This window comes from Salmo salar, chromosome 19 (assembly GCF_965601325.2).
Source record: "Salmo salar chromosome 19, fSalSal1, whole genome shotgun sequence".
Lineage (NCBI taxonomy): Eukaryota > Metazoa > Chordata > Actinopteri > Salmoniformes > Salmonidae > Salmo > Salmo salar.
The window spans coordinates 1,080,511-1,104,593 of NC_138309.1; the positions used below are offsets into that span (position 1 = coordinate 1,080,511).

Here is a 24,083-nt window from a genome sequence, read left to right on the forward strand (position 1 = left end):
TTTCTGCCTGGGCACGCCGTTTGATCCAATCATGGTGGGTAGTTCTGTAACGCGGGTTGTATAAACTGGACCAAGGCGCAGCGTGTAGAGTGCTCATACTTTACTTTAATGAAAACACCTAAACAAACAAACAACAAAACGACAGCCAACAGTTCCGTCAGGTAACTAACAAAACGGAAAACAACTACCCACACCAACACAGGAAAACAGGCTGCCTAAGTATGGCTTCCAATCAGAGACAACGATAGACAGCTGCCTCTGATTGGAAACCATACCTGGCCAAAACATAGAAAACAAAAACATAGAATGCCCACCCACTTATCACACCCTGACCTAACACAGCTCTCCTAGGTCAGAGCGTGACACTCGGACTCTCTTTTTGCACCCCTCTCTAACTCTTTTTCTGTTACGATGTTGAGTCACTCCTAACTGTTATTGTTACAGATTCCACCATTCCACTTAGGCTGAAGAAGTGTTACTGAAACATTCACAAAACTCTGACCCTAATTTGATCATGTCAAATTGTAACAGGGCAGGTTGATATTGCACTGTTGGTATGCCAACTATGGCGACGGAATGAACGGTGTCAAGGTTGTGGAACGAACAAATGCACGGGGCCTTTAACTGTTAAAAGGATTTAAAGGGAGTAGTGACTTGTTCCTCGTTCAAAACAATGCTGTCTATGTCATCAATTGTCGGAGGGCCTGGGGTCGTCTGGGTCGGGATTCTCATCTCACCCTCAGAGGGACCGTATTCACGGTTGTGTGTGTCTGGATAACATGTAATGACATTATTCTCACCGGGGTGATCATTCATAGTCAGCATGCTTTCTTCTCCCTAGCTCGTGAAATTGATATAAGCTTTACAACCATTCCTTGCATTTTTTCTCAAGGCTGGATTTCTTTGGGCTCTTTATAGAGGGAACAAGTGTTGTGAGCATCACCCTGTGGTGATAATGTACGGAAACATGCATCCAAAGAAATATTTATTTAGTGAAACACCATTTCTAACAATGTCAGCTGTTTTACTCCAAGCTAAATCAGTGGTGGTTGGTGCTGTTTAATATGGAGGATCTTTTTTTTATGAGCATGGCTTTATTTCTATTACAGCATATTGGATGATTGTCATTCTATATTCACCCAGCTCAATGCAACTACTACATGATACTCTAATTTTTCTTACATTTACATTTAAGTCATTTAGCAGACGCTCTTATCCAGAGCGACTTACAAATTGGTGCATTCACCTTATGATATCCAGTGGAACAACCACTTTACAATAGTGCATCTAAATCTTTTAAGGGGGGGGGGGGTTAGAATGATTACTTTATCCTATCCTAGGTATTCCTTAAAGAGGTGGGGTTTCAGGTGTCTCCGGAAGGTGGTGATTGACTCCGCTGTCCTGGCGTCGTGAGGGAGCTTGTTCCACCATTGGGGTGCCAGAGCAGCGAACAGTTTTGACTGGGCTGAGCGGGAACTGTGCTTCCTCAGAGGTAGGGGGGCCAGCAGGCCAGAGGTGGATGAACGCAGTGCCCTTGTTTGGGTGTAGGGCGAATGTTTTAGAGAATGAACCTACAGGATCGGGTCACCGCCTTGATGTTAGTGGAGAACGACAGGGTGTTGTCCAGGATCACGCCAAGGTTCTTAGCACTCTGGGAGGAGGACACAAGGGAGTTGTCAACCGTGATGGCGAGATCATGGAACGGGCAGTCCTTCCCCGGGAGGAAGAGCAGCTCCGTCTTGCCGAGGTTCAGCTTGAGGTGGTGATCCGTCATCCACACTGATATGTCTGACAGACATGCAGAGATGCGATTCGCCGCCTGGTTATCAGAAGGGGGAAAGGAGAAGATTAATTGTGTGTCGTCTGCATAGCAATGATAGGAGAGACCATGTGAGGATATGACAGAGCCAAGTGACTTGATGTATAGCGAGAATAGGAGAGGGCCTAGAACAGAGCCCTGGGTGAAATGTCTGAATGAAAATGTCTTTCTTTTTGCATTTCAGTTGATGACTGACGGTTATGATCACTGTGTGATTGTAAAATAATACGACTTATACAATATCTGAATGATTCATCCTTTATTACTGAAGATGAAGTCAAAGGTTGACAAAGTTCTCTGTTGGAAATCAGTTATCAAAGTTGAAAGTAGGCAATATTAATGAAATGATCTATTAATACTAATTAATACAATTATCTACCATTTAGTATAGACCAATCAGTGATTTGAATTAAATTCACAGTAGGGCCATCTGAACCTTCCCCTCCTATCTCTGCTTCACTTCAGCCTAATTCCATTTCTACTTTTTCTTTAAATTGCTCTGACTACTTGTTCCGTTTCCCTTCGCAGTTTGTAGAATACACATTGAGAACCAGACAACACTCCCATCTGATGGTCAAATAGACTAGTGGTTAAGAGTAAGAGTGCAAGGCAAGTAACCAAAAGGTCACTGGTTCAAATCCCTGAGCCGACTAGGTGAAAAAAATCTGGTGATGTGCCCTTGAGCAAGGCACGTAACCCTAATTGCTCCAGGGTCGCTGTCAATAATGGCTGATCCCTGGCTGTGACCCTACTCTCCGAGGGTGTCTCAAGGGGAGTGGGATATGCAAAAAACACATTTCCAGTTCATATGTGTGAAATGGGACAAATGTAAGCACAAACCTAATTATTATAATAAATATGCAGGCATTTTTTTTTATCTCAATATGAAATCATTTCTGGGTAACAATTAAGTAACTTACTGTGATTCAAGCAATTACAATGGTCAAAAACAAGCAAAAATATATTCTTAGCAAGAGCAATTTCTCTTACACTAAAAGGGCATTATCATAATTTTCACAATTTCACAGTATTATTCCAACCTCATAGTGTGGAAAAATGAATATGTAAAAAAAAAAAAATCTGTTTTTTGACTGCACTGGGCCTTTAATATGGAGCCCAGTCAACAAGGTTAAATAAAGGTTAAATGAAGAAAAAAAATCATTATGATGTCTCATGACAAATGTGTGACAGCATGTTGCTGTCCCTTTGGGGTGAACATTTACAGACTAAATTCTGCATCTTCAGTTTGAGCTCTGTGTCTGTAAGTGATTTAATCTCACTCTTGTTTCCTGTGTTCAACTGCTTTATTATAATGAGGAAATTAGTCAAGGAGCCTACAATACAGCTCTTTGTACATGGAAATATTGTATAATACAATAAAAATGTATAAGACAAAATGCTAAAAATTATTATTATTACTTTAAATTGATCATATTTCACAATTGAATAAATAGTGATATGCCATCCTTTAACCTCTCTAGGGTAGGTGGCACCAAATCGTCCCACCTACGTAATAGCCAGTGTAATCCCGTGGCGCGTTATTCAAAAACCTCAAAAATGCAAAAACTTCAATTTTTCAAACATATGACTATTTTACACCATTTTAAAGACAAGACTCTCGTTAATCTAACCACACTGTCCGATTTCAAAAAGGCTTTACAACGAAAGCAAAACATTAGATTATGTCAGCAGAGTACCCAGCCAGAAATAATCAGACACCCATTTTTCAAGCTAGCATATAATGTCACATAAACCCAAACCACAGCTAAATGCAGCACTAACCTTTGATGATCTTCATCAGATGACAACCCTAGGACATTATGTTGTACAATACATGCATGTTTTGTTCAATCAAGTTCCTATTTATATCAAAAACCAGCTTTTTACATTAGCATGTGACTAGCATGTGACTAGCATTCCCACCGAACACTGCCGGTGAATTTACTAAATTACTCACGATAAACGTTCACAAAAAGCATAACAATTATTTTAAGAATTATAGATACAGAACTCCTCTATGCACTCGATATGTCCGAAAATAGCTTTTCGGTGTAAGCACATATTGCAATATTCTCAGTAGATAGCCCACAGGCATCACAGGGCTAGCTATTTAGACACCCAGCAAATTTAGCACTCACCAAAGTCAGATTTACTATAAGAAAAATGTTATGACCTTTGCTGTCTTCGTCAGAATGCACTCCCAGGACTTCTACTTCAATAACAAATGTTGGTTTGGTTCAAAATAATCCATAGTTATATCCAAACAGCGGCTTTTGTTCGTGCGTTCAAGACACTATCCGAAAGGGTAAATAAGGGTGACGAGCATGGCGCAATTCGTGACAAAAAAATTCTAAATATTCCATTACCGTACTTCGAAGCATGTCAACAGCTGTTTAAAATCAATTTTTATGCCATTTTTCTCATAAAAAAGCGATAATATTCCGACTGGGAATCTGCGTTTAGGTAAACAGACGAAAGAAAATAAAGCATTCGGTCGACTCGGGCACGCGCCTAAGCCCATAGTACTCTGATCGGCCATTTGCCAAAAGCGATAATGTGTTTCAGCCAGAGGCTGCCTCGATATCGTTCAGCTTTTTCCCGGGCTCTGAGAGCCTATGGGAGCCGTAGGAAGTGTCACGTTAGAGCAAAGATCCTCAGTCTTCAATAAAAAGAGCCAAGATGAAACACAACTTCTCAGACAGGCCACTTCCTGCATGGAATCTTCTCAGGTTTTGGCCTGCCATTTGAGTTCTGTTATACTCACAGACACCATTCAAACAGTTTTAGAAACTTTAGGGTGTTTTCTATCCAAAGCTAATAATTAATTCTAGTTTCTGGGCAGGAGTAGTAACCAGATTAAATCGGGTACGTTTTTTATCCGGCCGTGAAAATACTGCCCCCTATACCACAACAGGTTAAACAACCTATAATTGACCATTATTTTACTCTATGTACCAGGTATGACAATACCTGGCTAAGGAAATGCATTGAAAATGAGGTGAAGCCACCATTAAATGCTATGATCACCTACTGCTTGGTTGGTTTTCTTACCAGCATGCCCAGCTGCAGGGCCAGTACTGCCACCCTGGCCTCCAGTTTAGGCTCGGTCTCGGACTCCTGTAGTGCCCACACTGCCATGGCATTACCCATGTTCCCCAGACACATTCGGACCACATCCTCGCCATGTTCTCCCATTCTGCCTCACTGCAGAGAAAGAGGAGAGAGACATGTTGTTTGATCATAGACGTTAGAGGGAGACATTTTGTTTGATAAAGTATATTAGGAATAAGATAAGATCAGCAACCATAATGCAATAGAGAATGGAAACTATTGACTAACATAGCATTGGAAAAAGGAAAACATTGTAAACCACTTCCTTTCTGATTCAAGGTCATTCAGTAAAACGTTGAAAGTATTTGTTATAGCTATTTGATTTCTTGCATATACAGGTCAGCCATTGATTTCTGGCACACTGCCCAAGCTCCACTTTCAACATCGAACCAAATCAACATCTCTAAATCTCTTCTGAACCGCTTTAACACATAAACAATGATTTAAATCACAGACAGCGGTATGAATCTGTGCGTGGGAATCCAGACCCAGAGCTCAGGGCAGGAAGCCAAGCCTTGGATATATGCTTGCTACGGGGGATTAGGCATAGAAGAATGATTGCAGGGAGATCCAACTCAACTCTCTCACAAACACACATGCATGCACACACACACACACACTTATTCTCTCTCTCGCTCTCTTTCTCATCTACGTCAACCTCAATCCCACATTCACTCAGCCACCATTCCAGATTCCAAACCCATCTGGACCCTATTTGTGTTCCCCCTCCTCCAACTTCTCTCTTTAGCTGATACAGATGTGGGTTTGTTTATTAAAGTTAGGCAACAGGAAATTCCCGGAATCTCTAGGGGCCTTGGGACTCACTGGCGGGGAAAAATGAGGCCAAGCTTGCCTTGCAGAGACCCATGTTATGTAGCACTGCACTGGCAGCCAAAAGCCTGCTCTCTATGGCCACAGACCATACAAACACAGCCCCTCAAATCCCCACGACTCTATCGTTCTCTGAATCCACGTCTTACACAGATGTTTCAGAGCCAGAAAATAACTATAGTAGGTTTGGCGACACAGAGAGAAAGACAGAGAGAGAGAGTAGGTAAACAGACAGATAGAGAGGGTTTAGGAGAGAAAAATGGACAGAGCCTTTTGCCCCCCTCTGATCGTTTTCCTATCAGGAAATGCATCCTGTTGCTGGTCGGGCTGTGGGGGCCAGTGTGTTTGTCGCTGTCACACACAAACAGGCAGAAGAAGAGCTGTAGCATCTGGAACGCTCTATGGGCTGTCCTCTCTGAGTGAGTCTCAGGAGCGCACATTCTCACACACAGTGAGGGAGGGAGTTGTCTGGTCAAACCTGTTGGAACCACAGACTGATATCTCCCACCCTGAACCCTTTATTCTAATCCTTTTTTGACCGCTGGGACTGAGCTGTACCAGGAGAACCGACTCTTCCCATAGACCAAGAGAGCAGGAGCAGCAACTCTTCCCAGAGAGAGAGAGAGAGAGAGAGCAGGAGCACCATCTCTTCCCAGAGAGAGAGAGAGAGAGAGCAGGAGCACCATCTCTTCCCAGAGAGAGAGAGCGAGAGAGAGAGAGAGCGAGAGAGAGAGAGAGAGAGAGAGAGAGAGAGAGAGAGAGAGAGAGAGAGAGAGAGCAGGAGCACCATCTCTTCCCAGAGAGAGAGAGAGAGAGAGAGAGAGAGAGAGAGAGAGAGTGAGCAGGAGCACCAACTCTTCCCAGAGAGAGAGAGAGAGAGAGAGAGAGAGAGCAGGAGCACCAACTCTTCCCAGAGAGAGAGAGAGAGAGAGCAGGAGCACCAACTCTACCCAGAGAGAGAGAGAGAGAGAGAGAGAGAGAGAGAGAGAGAGAGAGAGAGAGAGCAGGAGCACCAACTCTTCCCAGAGAGAGAGAGAGAGAGAGAGAGAGAGAGAGAGAGAGAGAGAGAGAGAGAGAGAGAGAGAGAGAGAGAGAGAGAGAGAGAGAGAGAGAGAGAGAGAGAGAAACAGGAGCACCAACTCTTCCCAGAGAGAGAGAGCGAGAGGAGGGTCAGAAGAAGACTAGAGCTTGCGCAGTGAGAGATCGCTCTTCCAGTTGACAAAGCCCTTTCTTGGTTAAGCCTCGGTGAGCTGTCAGTGAGCCACTGGCCCTTAGCAACACGATCCAGACGATCTGCTCTGCTGCTCTACTCTGCTTCTCCACTTTCCCACTACCCCTGGTGTAGAGTCTGAAGAAAAAAACAGAAGAACGAAGAAAGAAACTGAGGGGAAAAAGAGACAGGCGCCTACACAGAGAAGAAAATAACTTGAAACTGCAGAGAACCAACGGTGAGGAGGGCAGCCAGTAGAAATCAGAAGTGGAGAGAAAAGGGGTGATAAAAGTGGAAAAGAGACAGTTGAAGAGAGAATAGTGAGGCGAGGTTCGAGACCGAGAGTCAAGCTGCAGCCAGTCACCAGAGCCAGTGGAATGGACCTCGGTGTCGGTCGGATTAACCCCCGCCTGCCCACTGTGCACTCCGAGGAGGAAGGCTGAACCAACCCACATCCACCCCCAAAAACAAATGAGGATGAACGGAGATGTTATTTAGCTGAGCTAACAACACGTTCCCTTTTTTCTTCAGCGGTACGACTGCCTGGGGTTAGCATTAGCCGCTAGCTGACTGGCAGTGGAGGAGGAGGAGAACCGGGGTGCCCCAAGCGCCGCTGGTGTTGCTGCCCAGGAGAGGCAGGGCAGCACGGGAGAGGAAGAGGGGGACGAAGAGAGGGAGGAGGTGAGGGAGGGAGAGGTGGCGGGCGGGCAGCGGTGCATGGCCGTGCAGCGGCTGGTGGCGGTGGCGGTGATGGTGGCCCTGCTGTCCCTGGTACTCAACAACGTGGCAGCTTTCACCCCCAGCTGGGTGCTGCAGGCCCTGGAGGATGGACGCAAGCGCAACGTGGGGCTGTGGAGGATGTGCCCCGTCATGACTGGAGGAGAGAGGGGCGGGGAGGAACCTGGGGCTGGGGGGGGCGGGAGGAGAGGTCAGGGGACTCAGAGGCCGTGTGAGGGTCTGGGCTGGGGCTCGGAGTACGCAGGCTACCAGGAGTCCCGCAGCACCGTCAAATGTAATGTGTGTTTGTGTTTCATGAGTGTGCTTCATTCCAAAACCCTTAGTTAAGAGTGCGCCTAATTGATGTGCATGTATGGGTAGATGGATACTGTAGGCCTATTGGGCTCCTGAGTGGCGCAGCGGTCTAAGGCACTGCATCTCAGTGTTAGAGGCGTCACTACAGACCCTGGATCGATTCCAGGCTGTGCACAATTGGCTCAGCGTCGTCCGGGTTAGGGTTTGGCCGGGGTAGGCTGTCATTGTAAATAAGAATTTGTTCTTAACTGACTTGCTTAGTTAAATAAAGGTTAAATAAAATTAAATAAATAAATAGCAAAACCAGAGGCAGCAAGATCCTGACCCCCAGGCCAGCTGCATAACAAGCAGCAGCAGTCCAGGGGACCTCATTCAGTGATAACAAATAACAATAATAATAACAAACAAAAATAACTCTCAGAACTCATAGGGCATTGTCTACAGATGCAAAAACAATGTTGATTTGCAGTGAATCCATCATTTCATTAAGCCCTTGATAAAGGCTACACACAAAGATGCATCATTGTAATGACATTGATCAGCTCAGCTCATCAGTGGTTATTTGATATGACACATTGGACTCTGATATCAACAGGTGTCATCACATGATGTTGCCCTAATGTCTCTGGTTTAGTTTGAGATAATAATTTGCCATATTCATAATTTATCTCTCTGCCCCCCCCCCCCCCCCTCCCTCCAGTGCAGTTTGACATGATGCGAGCGTGTAACCTGATGGCCACGGTAGCGCTGACGGCTGGTCAGCTGATCTTCCTGCTGGGCCTGATGGAGCTGCCCTTTGTCACCCAGGACTCCCAGTGGTGGGAGGAGGCCATCGCCGCACTCTTCCAGTTGGCCAGTGAGTACTATACATCCACACCAATATGTTTAATACACTGCACAACATGACATATAGCCTAGCCTAATGTCAGCAACCTCTGGTCCGCGGACCGGCACTGGTCCCTAGGATGAGGTTTACCGGTCCCTGAGATCGTTAGGTGTACATGATTATTATTATTTTTTCTCAAGTGATAGTTTTTAATGTCGGCAGTCCTCCAAAAAGGGAAGGAAGGGCAATAGCTTGCCAGTCATTGGCACAAAAAATTGTTGAGAAACGGTAACACTGGCCTATACTGTATCTGTGACTCTGACATGATGCACAAAGACAAGAAGCCAGATGTGGCAGTCCCAGTAGAGTGGAAACCAGACACCTACAAGCCTGGACATAACCACTGCAGCGGGTCAAGCACAGAGTTGAATTCTATGTGAAATTTGATAAAAATACACATGCCATGGACATTTTTGTTCCATTTTTCCAAAACACTAATGAGTGTGGAGGCCAGCAGACACCTAAACATAAGTGAGTGACAACCACACTATAAAACACCTATTGCACGTGTCTGGCTTTTTATTTCAACTTTAAAATGTTCAATAGAGTCGCTTGAGGCTTTTCTGAGCGTTCCTCAGATCTTAAAATGGTCACAGTGTGTTGCTGCGAATAAACATAAAAGTCCCTTGTTGTTCCCCAGTGGAGCACAAAAGAGGAACCCTTGGAGCTTTGAGGATTGGCTTGAGGACAAAAAGCATAAATAAATCCAGAGCAACCAAACTGGGGGGGTGACTAGGAAACATTAAAGGGAAAAAAAAGACTAGAATCGGCCCTTATCGTTCCAAGAAGGAATTTTCTTGCAAAATCAATTAAAGACGATAACAACCAGGAATAGCAATGGGAAGAAGGAGAGGAGGTGGGCGGTAAGGGCAAATCAAGACCCCTCTCCTTCATCCATCCCAGGGGGCTGTGCGGCAGTGTGGGCATGGCTTGTCCCAGTGCCCCTTTTGAGGAAGTGTGACGTTGTCACATTTTGTTGAGCGCACAGCTTGTTGTTTAGGGATGTCAGCCCCGGGCAGTATTGTGGCACAGCAGGCGCAGCATCCAAGGGTCTGATGGTTAAATATAGCAGGCCGTCAGTCTGGGCTGGTGGGCCGGCCAGAGTTCCAGCGAGCGACTGTCGGGCGCCAGGATATCCCTGCACAGGACGAGGAAATGCCTGCGACTACCTGTTATGCAAACCCCAAGCAGAGGTGGAAAGAAGGGAGAGCAGACACGAAAGACAGTTCGACAGGGACTGACTGTGTTCTGGAAGTGAGGGTGTGTGTGTGTATATGTGTGTACGCGCGTTCGTGTGTGTGTTGGGTTAGTTGGTAGAAAAATGCTATAGGGTGGGGACAGCTGCTGTCCAGATAAGCTTGGCCTAGCTTTTATGCCTGTTTACAGAATGTCCAGGAACAGGGGCAAATAAAGGGTCCCCTCTCGACGCTAGCTTCTTCGGCAGGCAACACCGGGACTTTTATCTGAAGGTCTTAGATGGGACCCACCCTAATAATCACTGATTCCCTTCCAAAAGAACCCACTGAGCCAAACTATTGTTTGGCATGCTATAAAGTGTCTCTCATGGTAAAGGGATAATGCACCCCCAAAATAAAAATCATGAAACTCCTGTCATTTTGGTGAAACCCTATGTTCTATCTGTGGGTAAAATACACATTTTCCCCATAATTTAACTTCGATATGGTCCGTCTGTGAAATTAGTAAATTGTGTAGGAACGCATCATAGCTAGAGTGCATTCGGAAAGTATTCAGACCCCTTGCCTTTTTCCACATCTTGTTACGTTACAGACTTATTCTAAAATGAATTAAATAGTTTTCCCCCCTCATCAATCTACACACAATATCCCATAATAACAAAGTCCAAACATGTTTTTAGAAATAGTTGGAAATGTATATATACTGCTCAAAAAAATAAAGGGAACAACACATCCTACATCTGAATGAAAGAAATAATCTTATTAAATACTTTTTTCTTTACATAGTTGAATGTGCTGACAACAAAATCACACAAAAATAATCAATGGAAATCCAATTTATCAACCCATGGAGGTCTGGATTTGGAGTCACACTCAAAATTAAAGTGGAAAACCACACTACAGGCTGATCCAACTTTGATGTAATGTCCTTAAAACAAGTCAAAATGAGGCTCAGTAGTGTGTGTGGCCTCCACGTGCCTGTATGACCTCCCTACAACGCCTGGGCATGCTCCTGATGAGGTGGCGGATGGTCTCCTGAGGGATCTCCTCCCAGACCTGGACTAAAGCATCCGCCAACTCCTGGACAGTCTGTGGTGCAACGTGGCGTTGGTGGATGGAGCGAGACATGGTGTCCCAGTTGTGCTCAATTGGATTCAGGTCTGGGGAACGGGCGGGCCAGTCCATAGCATCAATGCCTTCCTCTTGCAGGAACTGCTGACACACTCCAGCCACATGAGGTCTAGCATTGTCTTGCATTAGGAGGAACCCAGGGCCAACCGCACCAGCATATGGTCTCACAAGGGGTCTGAGGATCTCATCTCGGTACCTAATGGCAGTTAGGCTACCTCTGGCGAGCACATGGAGGGCTGTGTGGCCCCCCAAAGAAATGCCACCCCACACCATGACTGACCCACCGCCAAACCGGTCATGCTGGAGGATGTTGCAGGCAGCAGAACGTTCTCCACGGCATCTCCAGACTCTGTCACGTCTGTCATGTGCTCAGTTTGAACCTGCTTACATCTGTGAAGAGCAAAGGGCGTCAGTGGCGAATTTGCCAATCTTGGTGTTCTCTGGCAAATGCCAAACATCCTGCACGGTGTTGGGCTGTAAGCACAACCCCCACCTGTGGACGTCGGGCCCTCATACCACCCTCATGGAGTCGGTTTCTGACCGTTTGAGCAGACACATGCACATTTGTGGCCTGCTGGAGGTCCTTTTGCAGGGCTCTGGCAGTGCTCCTCCTGCTCCTCCTTGCACAAAGGCGGAGGTAGCGGTCCTGCTGCTGGGTTGTTGCCCTCCTACGTCCTCCTCCACGTCTCCTGATGTACTGGCCTGTCTCCTGGTAGCGCCTCCATGCTCTGGATGCGACGCTGACAGACACAGCAAACCTTCTTGCCACAGCTCGCATTGATGTGCCATCCTGGATGAGCTGCACTACCTGAGCCACTTGTGTGGGTTGTAGACTCCGTCTCATGCTACCACTAGAGTGAAAGAACCGCCAGCATTCAAAAGTGACCAAAACATCAGCCAGGAAGCATAGGAACTGAGAAGTGGTCTGTGGTCCCCACCTGCAGAACCACTCCTTTATCGGGGGTGTCTTGCTAATTGCCTATAATTTCCACCTGTTGTCTATTACATTTGCACAACAGCATGTGAAATGTATTGTCAATCAGTGTTGCTTCCTAAGTGGACAGTTTGATTTCACAGAAGTGTGATTGACTTGGAGTTACATTGTGTTGTTTAAGTGTTCCCTTTATTTTTTTGAGCAGTGTGTATAAAAAAAATGATTACAGCCTTGAGTCTTCTTGGGGTATAACGCTACAAGCTTGGCACACGTATTTTGGGAGGTTCTCCCATTCTTCTCTGCAGATCCTCTCAAGCTGTCAGGTTGGATGGGGAGCGTCGCTGCACAGCTATTTTCAGGTCTCCCCAGAGATGTTTGATCGGGTTCAAGTCCGGGCTCTGGCTAGGCCAATCAAGGACATTCAGAGACTTGTCCCGAAGCCACTCCTGCGTTGTCTTGGCTGTGTGCTTCGGGTCATTGTCCTGTTGGAAGGTGAACATTCTGAGCGCTCTTGAGGTGTTCATCAAGGATGTCTCTGTACTTTGCTCCGTTCATCTTTACCTCGATCCTGACTAGTTTCCCAGTCCCAGCCGCTGAAAAACATCCCTACAGCATGATGCTGCCACCACCATGCTTCACCGTAGGGATGGTGCCAGGTTTTCTTCCAGACGTGACGCTTGGCATTCAGGACAATCTTGGTTTCATCAGACCAGAGAATCGTTTCTCATGGTCTGAGAGCCATGTGGGCTGTCATGCCTTTTACTGAGGAGTGGCTTCTGTCTGGCCACTCAACCATAAAGGCCTGATTGGTGGTGTGCTGCAGAGATGGTTGTCCTTCTGGAAGGTTCTCCCACCTCCACAGAGGAACTCTGGAGCTCTATCAGAGTGACCATCAGGTTCTTGGTCACCTCCCTGACCAAGGCCCTTCTCCCCTGATTGCTCAGTTTGGGCAGGACAGCAGCTCTAATAATCCTGTCTCGGAGCTCTACGGACAATTCCTTCTACCTCATGGCTTGGTTTTTGCTTTGACATGCACTGTCAACTGTGGGACCTTATATAGACAGGTGTGTGTCTTTCCAAATCATGTCCAATCAATTGAATTTACCACAGGTGGACTCCAATCAAGTTGTAGAAACATCTTAAGGATGATCAATGGAAACCAGATGCACCTGAGCTCTATTTTGAGTCTAATAGCAAATGGTCTGAATACTAACGTAAAGAAGGTATGTTTTTTGTTTGTTTAATAAATTAGCAAAAAAAAAATCGAAAAACCTGTTTTTGCTTTGTCATTATCGGGTATTGTGGATAGATTAATGATGATTTTTTTTTTTTTTAATAACTTTTAGAATAAGGCTGTAATGTAACAAAATGTGAAAAAAGGGAAGTGGTCTGAATACTTTCCGAATGCACTGTACATGTTTCTTGTCACTGGAGATAGGGCATACCATACTATTACATTTGATAACGCTTTTAAAACAATTACCTGCACTCCAAATCAACAAATCAGCCAATAGATGGTATGGGCATTCTTGTCTAGAACACATCCATCCATTCATATCGTTATGAAAAAGTATATACTTTGCTTAGATGTGCTCAATCTAAACAGTGTACCAAATTATTCAACTCAGTTTCTCCTTCAAGTACCATATCGCAATGCGCCCTGTGTGTCTGTGGGAAATGTTCATTGTTGCCATAGCAACATACTCTGCACTAGTGTTTTTTAACACGGTTAATCATAGGAATTAGGTGTTTGGTGTGGATAATCCCTTTAATACAATGGCAGAATAATTAGGTATGGATATCTAGGGCGGTCGTTGGTAGCTGTTTTCAAAAACAGGCCGTCTATTATAAACGCCCTTCACACATGTTGACATTAGTAAGAATAGTGACACGACTAATGAGTCAGACAGACACACACACACCTACTTCCACCAGCTAAAAATACATGCTGCTGGAAAAATGGCATCTTCCTTTGTACTCAAATGCCACTATCTGAAGACTTCACCATATTTGATCAACAAGACTGAGCAAAACAATAGATGACTTGCGATGACCCTTGGTGAGGACTTCATAGCAGAAGAGATAACAATGGTTACTAGGTATCAGTGTTCCCAAGGCTCCTCAATGCCTTATTATACACTGAGTATCCAAAACATTAAGAACCCCTGCTCTTTCCATGACATAGACTGACCAGGTGAATGCTATGATCCCTTATTGATGTCACTTGTTAAATCCACTTCAATCAGTGTAGATAAAGGGCAGAAGACAGGTTAAATAAGGATTTTTAAGACAACAGATTTAAGTGCCTTTGAACGGGGTATGGTAGTAGATGCCAGGCGCACCGGTTTGTGTCAAGAATTGCAACGCTGCTGGGTTCTTCATGCTCAACAGTTTTCCGTGTGTATAAAGAATCGTCCACCACCCAAAGGTGGGAGGCATTGGAGTCAACATGGGCCAGCATCCCTGTGGAACACTTACGACCCCTTGTAGAGTCCATGCCCCGACGAATTGAGGCTGTTCTGATGGCAAAGGTGGTGGGGATCCTGGATGCTGATTGGTTGATAAACGTTAGTTATTTTCAAGAATCCTGGGGTAATGCCTGTTAACTTTATATTTGAATAATCAATGCACATGCACTGTCCCGCAGCCTAGCCAGGCAATTCATGACTGTAATCTCCACTGGGAAAAAAATCTTGACATTATTTACAATATGTTTAAAACCAGCAAGCTCAGTGACTTCCCAGCATTCCCAATGCCTTCACTTAATCTAGGCTCAAGTGTAAAAGGCCTTCATTTCCTGAGTTCGGTTCAGTTTAGTATACCTCCATCACTCAGCAATTCATCCCTCATTCCTCTCCTCCCCCACTGAGAATTGGCCTCTCTCTCTCTCTTTGCTGTGAATGGGAGTTATTTTTACCAGCAGCCAGTCTTTCTCGGGAAAGAATGCTCTGTTTGAGTTTTCAGATGAGCCAAAAACCTCAGCTATCACATGCAGACAGTGGGATAACAATATCCAATTCCATTCAGTGATATCTCAACACTGCTATCGGCAGCAGGTCTGAGCCTTGGCTGAGTATAACACCGGCCGTTTTCACCCCTTGAGACTGATATGCTCAGGAATGTGTGACGGAATGGAGAGAGTCAAGATCAGAGGGTCAAAGGTTAGAGATTCATGTGCGTTTGAGATTCAGGTTTAAACTCTGTTGCACTTAAGCCGGGGGGGTTACAGCTGGCACTATGCCCAAACTGTGGCCTTGGCAGTTGTGTCTCCCCTACACAACGGGGCACTGGCACGACTAAAACGAAATATACCAGGGGAAAATGTGCTTCTTTCTGGAGGGATAGAAAAGCAAGTCAAAAGCGATAGGCTAAGAAGTCAGGGAATTTGAAAGCCGGGATCTCTGAGTCTTGTGGGTGACTTCACACCACAGTTGAGTGCACCGCAAATTAAGTTGAGGGCATTTATTTACATAGCACTATTCAATTAATAGAAAATTACTGGTAAGTAAATTCAGGCATGACATAGTTTAGGAATGATATGAAAAGATTTGGCATGGGTCCCCAGATCCTCTAAACGTTTTACAGCTGCACCATTGAGAGCATCCTGACCGGTTATATCACCGCCTGATATAGTAACTGCTCGACATCTGATCGTAAGGCGCTACAGAGGGTAGTGTGTACGGCCCAGTACATCACTGGTGCCAAGCTTCCTGCCATCCAGGACCTATATACTAGGCGGTGTCAAAGGGAAGCCCCAAAAATGGTCAAAGACTCCAGTCACCCAAGTTATAGACAGTTTTCTCTGCTACCGCACGGCAACGGGTACTGGAGCACCAAGTTTAGGACCAAAAGGCTCCTTAACAGCTTCTACCCACAAGGTATAAGACTGCTGAACAATTAATCAAATGGCCACCGGATTATTTACATTGACACCCCCCCATTTGTTTTTTTACACTGCTGTTACTCGCTGTTTATTATCTATGCACAGTCACTTCACCCCTACCTCCATGTACAAATTACCTCGACAAACCTGTACCCCCGCACATTGACTCGGTACCGGTACCCCCTGTATATAGCCTCGTTATTGTTATTTTATTGTGTTACTTTTGATAATTTTTTACTTTAGTTTATTTGGTAAATATTTTCTTAACTCTTTCTTGAACTGCACTGTTGGTTAAGGGCTTGTAAGTAAGCATTTCACGGTAAGGTCTACACATGTATTCGGCGCAGGTGACAAATAAAGTTTGATTAGATTTTCATTTGATATCAATTGGAGATGAATTGTAAGGACAAGCAGTAATCAGTAAGGTCAGTGAATTTCCAGGACTTAGTATGATAAGATAATAAGTGGTTCAGTCAATCGGGGCTCTATAGTGAGACCATTTTACTTGCATATGGCTACATATTTTGCTGTGCGACCTGGAATTAGAAATTAGGAGCACCAGTGCGCCTAGAAAAATTCTAGATTCTAGCTTTATTACCTCAAATATTTTTCCTTGTGCTCAAACATTTCTGGGCGCGGCAAAATGTTTCAACTTAGGCGCACACGGTACTCCTTCTAAAAAAGTTCAAGGTAGTGCCCTGTCAGTGTCTTTCAGACTGCCTGATAGATAATGTCAAACGTCCCAATATGCAAACCTGAAGCGGGGGTGTGGAGAGGGGGGAAGGAAGGAAGGATGGAAAGAGGAAGAAGAGGAAGGAAGCCAGAGAGATTAGACTGTGCCAAAAAAAAGCGGTTCACACAGCCCACCCAGCCTGGAGCCCCAGGACTGGGAAGGTGAGGGGCTTTATGGTTTCTTAGAAAAGGAGTCAGGCAGACACACAGACGGACAAACACTTGCACTCAAATGCAGACACACCTTCACATAAGACACATACACACACTCATAAGTCACAGAGGCATATATACAATTACCTACTGACATCCTCTCATAAACAAAGACCGGCTAACGAATCGGAATGACCCATAGAGAGAGAGAGCCAATTACACAACATTTCAACACTAGTCCAGCACTGGCACTGGCTTTCTGACCTGCCACAGGAAACTGACTGATTCAAATCCTAATGGGCCATCATCCCCTTTTCCAGCAATTATTTTTGGTGCCTTTATTTATACCAACTCTTGATTGGACATGCTACCAGATGAGTGTTGTTGATGAACTATTGACTGACTCCAGGCATTACTTAAATCCATGAAATGGACTTCCTCTTTGAGATCTAGGTTAGTGGTCAATCCATTGCGGATGATGGTTAATATAAGTTACAAATGTTGTCATACTTTGTGGGAGAACATCGTTGGTTGGGAGGACAGGGTTACATTTCCCCCTGGGGTTATTTCACCAATTCATATCCAAACCTTAACAGTGTGATGGTGACCAAAAAAAGGCAAAAACAGAAAGCTAAAGTTTGTTGATGAACACTGAAATAGTTGACTCATGTTGAGAATAGTATTCTCTCTTTTGTGATCTTTCTGACCTGGATCATAGTGGCGTAGTCTACAACAATGTGTTTTAAGATTAAATCAATAAGGCATTAGAATGGCCTTAAAACTTATTTGGATAGCTTTTGTGAGAAGTATGACATTTCCTTGTGTTACCTTTGATGCTGAAATCTCAGAAGACCTCCCAGAGAAAAAACCCATAGATTGTTATTGCTCTTTTAAGTTGTGATGAAATTACTGATATACTGTAAATGCTGACTGGAATGAATCGTGAAGATTTTAGAAGAGTTAGCAACAGTGAGATTCGATTTTACATCCCCTCTCCATTAACGTCACTGTTAAAGAAATTCAATTAATAAATTGTTTGAGATGAAGACCAAAATACACATAGGCACTTGAGGAGCTACAGTATTTGTTTTAAATGACTAAGGTCTCATTGAATTAATCCTTCCCTATCTCTCCCTCCCCAGGTTTTGTGCTGGTAATCGGCTTGGTGACGTTCTACCGGATCGGCCCGTACACGCACCTGTCCTACTCGTGCTACGTGGACATCGCCGCCTGCCTATTGGCCACTCTGGCCGCCGCCATGCTCATCTGGAACATCCTGCATCGCCGCGACGACTGCCTCACGCCCCGTGTCATTGTTATCAGCCGCTCGCTGGCATCGAACTTCCACCCACGCCTCGACAACGACTATGTGGAGTCGCCCTGCTGAGCACCCCTGAGCCCTGACCCCCATTCGTCAATAAGGACTACCTAACATGCTGAAGAACAGACAATGTTCTGACTGTCTCCTCATATTCTTATCCGACCAGGTGCCTCAATGAATGACTCTATAGAAGACACTTGTTCTGACGTGACTCTACCGGTGCTGGACTAACATGCTTTCACTGTCGTACAGTTCTACATCTTCTCACGTGATGGCTATCATGTACAATGACTCATGGACCCAAATGCTGTCCTTGACTGAGTAATGCTCCTTGCTGCAAGGATAGTTTCTCCATAAAACATCCATCTAAAATGATGAATGAAAAGTCAGTGTTAAAAACCATAAGCTGTAGTGAATGTATCATTTTAGTAGACATGCTGTAAGCCAATTACTCAAAGGTGTGCTTGAAGGTTTGTTTGACCTAGAATTTGTAGAGAGAGAATTTGTATTTCCTCAGCAACACCCCCTGAAAACACCCTGGAAGAGATCAAGCTGGATCTTGACATGTTTTGTTCTATGTATACTTATGTAATAACATATATTTCCTGCATATTGTTTATATTGTTCTTAATATTAAAAGTGATTTAGGTTACAACTCTCTAGTTAGCATCGACTTGAAACTGAGATAACCCCATCCAATCCATTCAAAGTATACTTAAAAACTGTCGATTAGGTACCATATTTCTACCTTCATCTTGAGAACACAGTGTTGTCAAGTGAAGTGTACGCACATTAATTCTTCTATCCAAATCAGCAAAGGGTGTTTAATGGCAATTTGACAACACATTTTGCTCAGATCCTCAGACCTCAGGACATTCATTCATATTATGTACAGTCATTGATGATTTCAGATGGCCCAACAGAAATAGTAAATACCATAAACATTTGAGCTCATTTGGTAAGGACACTTCCTTTTGATAATCTGCTCACTTGTGGTACATGTACTTAAATTAATTGTATACAGTTGTATTAAAATAATGATCTTATATCATATTGCTGCAAAGAAATCAGCCGTTTGTGGAGTAGTCACTTTCAATGAGTATGCATGAAAATAATAATAAATAAGACAAATGCAATAATGTCTAGTGTTGTCTTTTTAAATTACTGTTCTATTGTGCAGGATGTCCAGGATTCTTATAAATTCTGGTATTTGTGGCAAGACAAAATATTGGCAACACAAAGTAAAAACCCATGCAAAACTTCACAAACCATAATTTAGAGTAGATTTAGAGTAGACAATTTAGAGTGAAGTGTCATTGAAGTTTGTGTTAGATTGGCATGAATTGCAGTGTAAGTCATCAGCTGATCCTAACTTAGGTCTCCTAACACCAGCTTTTTATCAAAATTCCATTTTGCTTAGTGTTGCCAACTAACCATGGCGATAGATCATTTTGGTCAAAGAATCCAATTCTGAATTGTTTTGGTTCAATTGGTTTGTTTTGGTTCAAACACTTGCTGCCCACCCCCTGGCTTCACTGCCCTGGATTTGGCCACTATGGCTGCCCCTGCCATAGTCATACCCTGCATGACTCGCATACGACAAACAGCATTTGCTACCCTAGAGGACTCTTCTGGGGCTGGCCCTGGAATGGATGACCGCTTCGTCATGATTCTGAACAACATGCACCTGAGGATCTGCGCCCAGGTAAGAAGACATGATACCTAAGATTGAAGTTTGATTCTGATGCATTGTCTTAATTTATTAATATAATTACTGCAATATGTCTCTCACATCTAACTGGAGGGGAAAAACTGACAACCTGCCCAAGCTGGAGAACGTTTTCCTGGCTAAGGAGGAAAGACTGGACCAATGCTCTGGCTTACTAACAAACATCATTGATAAGGCAGAGGAGCTGCAGCCCAAGAGGGACGAGGTGTTTGACCATGCCCAGAAGCTGCAGGCCACCTGGAGAGTCTGCGCTTGGAAGGTGGAGCAGACAGAGGAGGTGGAGGAAGAGGCACACAGGGGCTCTTCCAGGGGTACCACGAGCAGTATGGCAGCCTGGAGCATGAGGAGGTGCAGGTTTAATTTATTTTATTTATTTCACCTTTATTTAACCAGGTAGGCAAGTTGAGAACAAGTCATCTCCTCCAAGGTGCTTGGAGGAGATGAAGGAGCAGAAGGAGATGGTCTTGGAAGAGGCGACCAAAGAGAAGGATGACTGAGTAGGTGAAGCAGAGAAGCACATAGAAGAGACGAGGAAGTGCCCCAATATTCCTTTGCCATTGATTGTTTTCAATAAATAAATATTTTGTGTAACTAAAAGTATATAGGCCACCTGCAATTTTTCGTGGTTTCTTCAAACATATACTTTTTATTCAATTCTATGAGGGAGGTTAATGGTTCAAAAATACTTAAAATTACTGGATTATCTTTAAAAAACTGTGGCAAGAGTCTAAAAACTCAAATTCATTAGGGCTGCATACTGATGAACGACGAACACAATACATTACAGTTGTAAAAGTAATTAGCCTATGTTACACAGTGGTCCTCTTGATCTACACCCAAGTGTTTCCTATAGCTAATCTAGAGAAAAGGCTCTATATTGTATCAGGCAATACTGAGACAGTTGACCCTAAATTAAGCTTATAGTGAAGGGTAAAGTGCTTTGAAGGAGTCACGCATCTACAAAGAATTATATGAAATAGCCTATACGTTAGCCTATAAATATAGTTAACTCACAATCACAGATAAGCATTGTCAAAATACCAAGACATATTGTGTGACCTATTAAATAGTGTTAGACTAGTGTACATTTTTTCTCATAAAGAAAGTTATAGCTTTGCCTAAGAGATACAGTACAAAATTTGTGACTTCACTACAACAATCACTGTACTGGTGACCATTGCCATAATCAGTCTACTTCTGGAGACTTCTTTAAGTGTTTTTACTGACTCGGTAATGGAAAAGATGAAGCATTACCCCTGTAAATAGATGGACGATGGCAGTGTACGTTAATAAAACATAAATTTTTTCACATGCCTTGTCTTATCATGAGGTGAATGGCGAGAGGAAGTAATCAACATTTGAAAATGAATAGATATGGTCGACAGTTTATTTTATTTTTTACCTCCCCACATTATAATTAAAAGAGTAAACTCTAACATAGCCTATTTGATAGAAAGGTAACACCACACACCTTTTCGCTAATAGCAGCCGTTTATTTGGTTAAACAAAGGTTAGCCATGTATTTGTAATGTTTTTTAAATGTAATACGTCAAGAAAGCTTACCAGCAGCAAGCGGCACTCAAGGGTGCTTTTTCAAAGCCTATGGCTGCGTTCCTCTGCCCAAGCGTTGCTGGCGCATGTCAAATCTTGATATTTTAGCTAATCACATCATGTTATAGCAATCTGATGCCTGATGGCACAGTTGATTATGTGGCACGAAACCAATGGTTGATGCATGTAACGTCTGAGCATGTGAATACGACCACTGTCAGATACTCCAGTAAGTTCAACTGTCAGATACTCCAGTAAGTTCAATTCAGTCTGCCTTGTGTTCCTGTAAAAGTTATTATAGTTTTGTGATCTTATAATCTTTTTTTATGAGCTTCAATGAGCTTCAATGAGTAAACTTAGACCTAAAAAAAACAGATTAAAAAAACCACCTTACGGAACAGTGGGGACAGTGAAGCAACACAAACATAGGCACAGACACAAGCATACACACACACGACCAATTCGACCAATCAATTAGTCGAAATGTTTAACTTCTTATGGCTTGGGGGCAGTATTTTGATGTCTGGATGAGAAGCGTGCCCAAAGTAAACTGCCTGTTACTCAGGCCCAGAAGCTAGGATACGAATATAATTGGTAGATTTGGATAGAAAACACTCTAAAGTTTCCAAAACTTTAAATAATGTCTGTGAGTATAACAGAACTGATATGGCAGGCGAAACCTGAGGAAAATCCACCCAGGAAGTGGGATTCTTTAATGTGGGTATTTTCAATTGAATGCCTATAGAGTATCTAATGGGTTACGACCCAGATTGCAGTTCCTATGGCTTCCACTAGATGTCAACAGTCTTTAGACATTGTTTCAGGCTTGTTTTCTGAAAAATGAAGAAGGATGAGACCTTTCTGTCTGTGGACTGAGGAAGAATGCAGAGCTGGTTTGCGCGTGTGACCGAGTGCGCGCCCTTCGTTGTTTTTCCTTTCTATTGAAGACGCTATTGTCCGGTTGAAATATTATCGATTATTTAGACAATTGACAACCTGAGGATTAATTATAAACATCGTTTGACATGTTTCAACGAACTTTACTAGTACTATTCGGATGTATTCGTCTGCATGTTTTGACCGCCTTTGAGCCAGTGGATTACTGAACAAAATGCGCCAACAAAACTGAGTTTTTGGGATATAAAGAGGGACTTTATCAAACAAAACAAACATTTACTGTGTAGCTGGGACTCGTGACTGCAACCATATGAAGATCTTCAAAGGTAAGTGATTAATTTTATCGCTATTTCTGACTTTTCCTTTACTTGGTTGTAAAATGTTTGCATGCTTTTGTAAGCGGGTCGCTGTCCTCAGATAATCACATTGTATGCTTTCGCCGTAAAGCCTTTTTGAATTCTGACAAAGCGGCTGGATTAACAAGCAGTTAATCTTTAAGCCGATGTATAACACTTGTATTTTTTATGAATGTTATTCATGACTATTTCTGTATTTTGAATTTGGCGCTCTGCATTTCACCGGATGTTGTCGAGGTGGGTCGCTAGCGGAACGCCTGTGCCAGGAAGGTTAACCTGTTAGGGCTAGGGGGCAGTATTTACACCGCCGGATAAAAAACGTACCCGATTTAATCTGGTTACCACTCCTACCCAGTAACTAGAATATGCATATACTTACGGTAATGAAATATTTAGAAATCTTTTGTCACGAAATGCGCTGTGCGCACGACCGTTATTTACCATTGGGATAGTGTCTGGGACGCACGAACAAAACGTCGCTGTTGGAACATAACTATGGATTATTTTGGACCAAACCTACATTTGTTATTGAAGTAGAAGTCCTGGGAGTGCATTATAGTAAATCTGATATTGGTGAGTGCTAAACCTGCTGGGTGTCTAAATAGCTAGCCCTGTGATGCCGGGCTATGTACTTAGAATATTGCAAAATGTGCTTTCACCGAAAAGCTATTTTAAAATCGGACATATCGAGTGCATAGAGGAGTAATGTATCTATAATTCTTAAAATAATTGTTATGCTTTTTGTGAACGTTTATCGTGAGTAATTTCGTAAATTGTTAGTAAATTCGCCGGAAGTTTGCGGGGGGTATGCTAGTTCTGAACGCCACATGCTAATGTAAAAAGCTGTTTTTTGATATAAATATGAACTTGATTGAACAAAACATGCATGTATTGTATAACATAATGTCCTAGGTGTGTCATCTGATGAAGATCATCAAAGGTTAGTGCTGCATTTAGCTGTCTTCTGGGTTTTGGTGACATTATATGCTGGCTTGAAAAATGGGTGTCTGATTATTTCTGGCTTGGTACTCTGCTGACATAATCTAATGTTTTGCTTTCGTTGTAAAGCCTTTTTGAAATCGGACAGTGTGGTTAGATTAACGAGAGTCTTATCTTTAAATGGCTGTAAAATAGTCATATGTTTGAGAAATTGAAGTAATAGGATTTTTAAGGTTTTGAAAATCGCGCCACAGGCTGGCAGTGGCTGTTACGTAGGTGGGACGAATTCGTCCCGCCTAGCCTAGAGAGGTTAACTTCCTGACTGATGTCTTGAGATGTTGCTTCAATATATCCACATAATGTTCCTTCGTC

General features: G+C 43.6%; 2 protein-coding genes across 2 annotated transcripts in view; one reads left to right on the forward strand and one right to left on the reverse strand.

Moving 5' to 3' along the window:
- Positions 1–4,578: 4,578 nt before the first annotated feature.
- LOC123723761 (uncharacterized) overlaps positions 4,579–24,083 on the reverse strand; it is a 42,555-nt gene continuing 23,050 nt past the window's right edge. Inside the window, exon 8 of the mRNA XM_082965550.1 lies at positions 4,579–5,023. The gene's annotated coding sequence lies outside the window, so the exon portion shown is untranslated. The remainder of the gene's footprint in view (positions 5,024–24,083) is intronic.
- LOC106578247 (transmembrane protein 204) lies at positions 6,218–19,378 on the forward strand. The gene is made up of 3 exons (XM_014156899.3): positions 6,218–7,983; positions 8,704–8,859; positions 18,061–19,378. Exons 1-3 carry the CDS (start codon positions 7,689–7,691, stop codon positions 18,303–18,305), a joined length of 696 nt encoding a protein of 231 aa, XP_014012374.1. The 5' UTR covers positions 6,218–7,688; the 3' UTR covers positions 18,306–19,378.

Bases quoted from the DNA above. Each gene is read 5' to 3' on its own strand.
- LOC106578247 (XM_014156899.3), top strand. From the start codon at position 7,689: ATGGCCGTGCAGCGGCTGGTGGCGGTGGCGGTGATGGTGGCCCTGCTG. The intron at 7,984-8,703 runs GTAATGTGTGTT...CCCTCCCTCCAG, and splicing joins GTCCCGCAGCACCGTCAAAT to TGCAGTTTGACATGATGCGA. The intron at 8,860-18,060 runs GTGAGTACTATA...CTCCCTCCCCAG, and splicing joins CGCACTCTTCCAGTTGGCCA to GTTTTGTGCTGGTAATCGGC.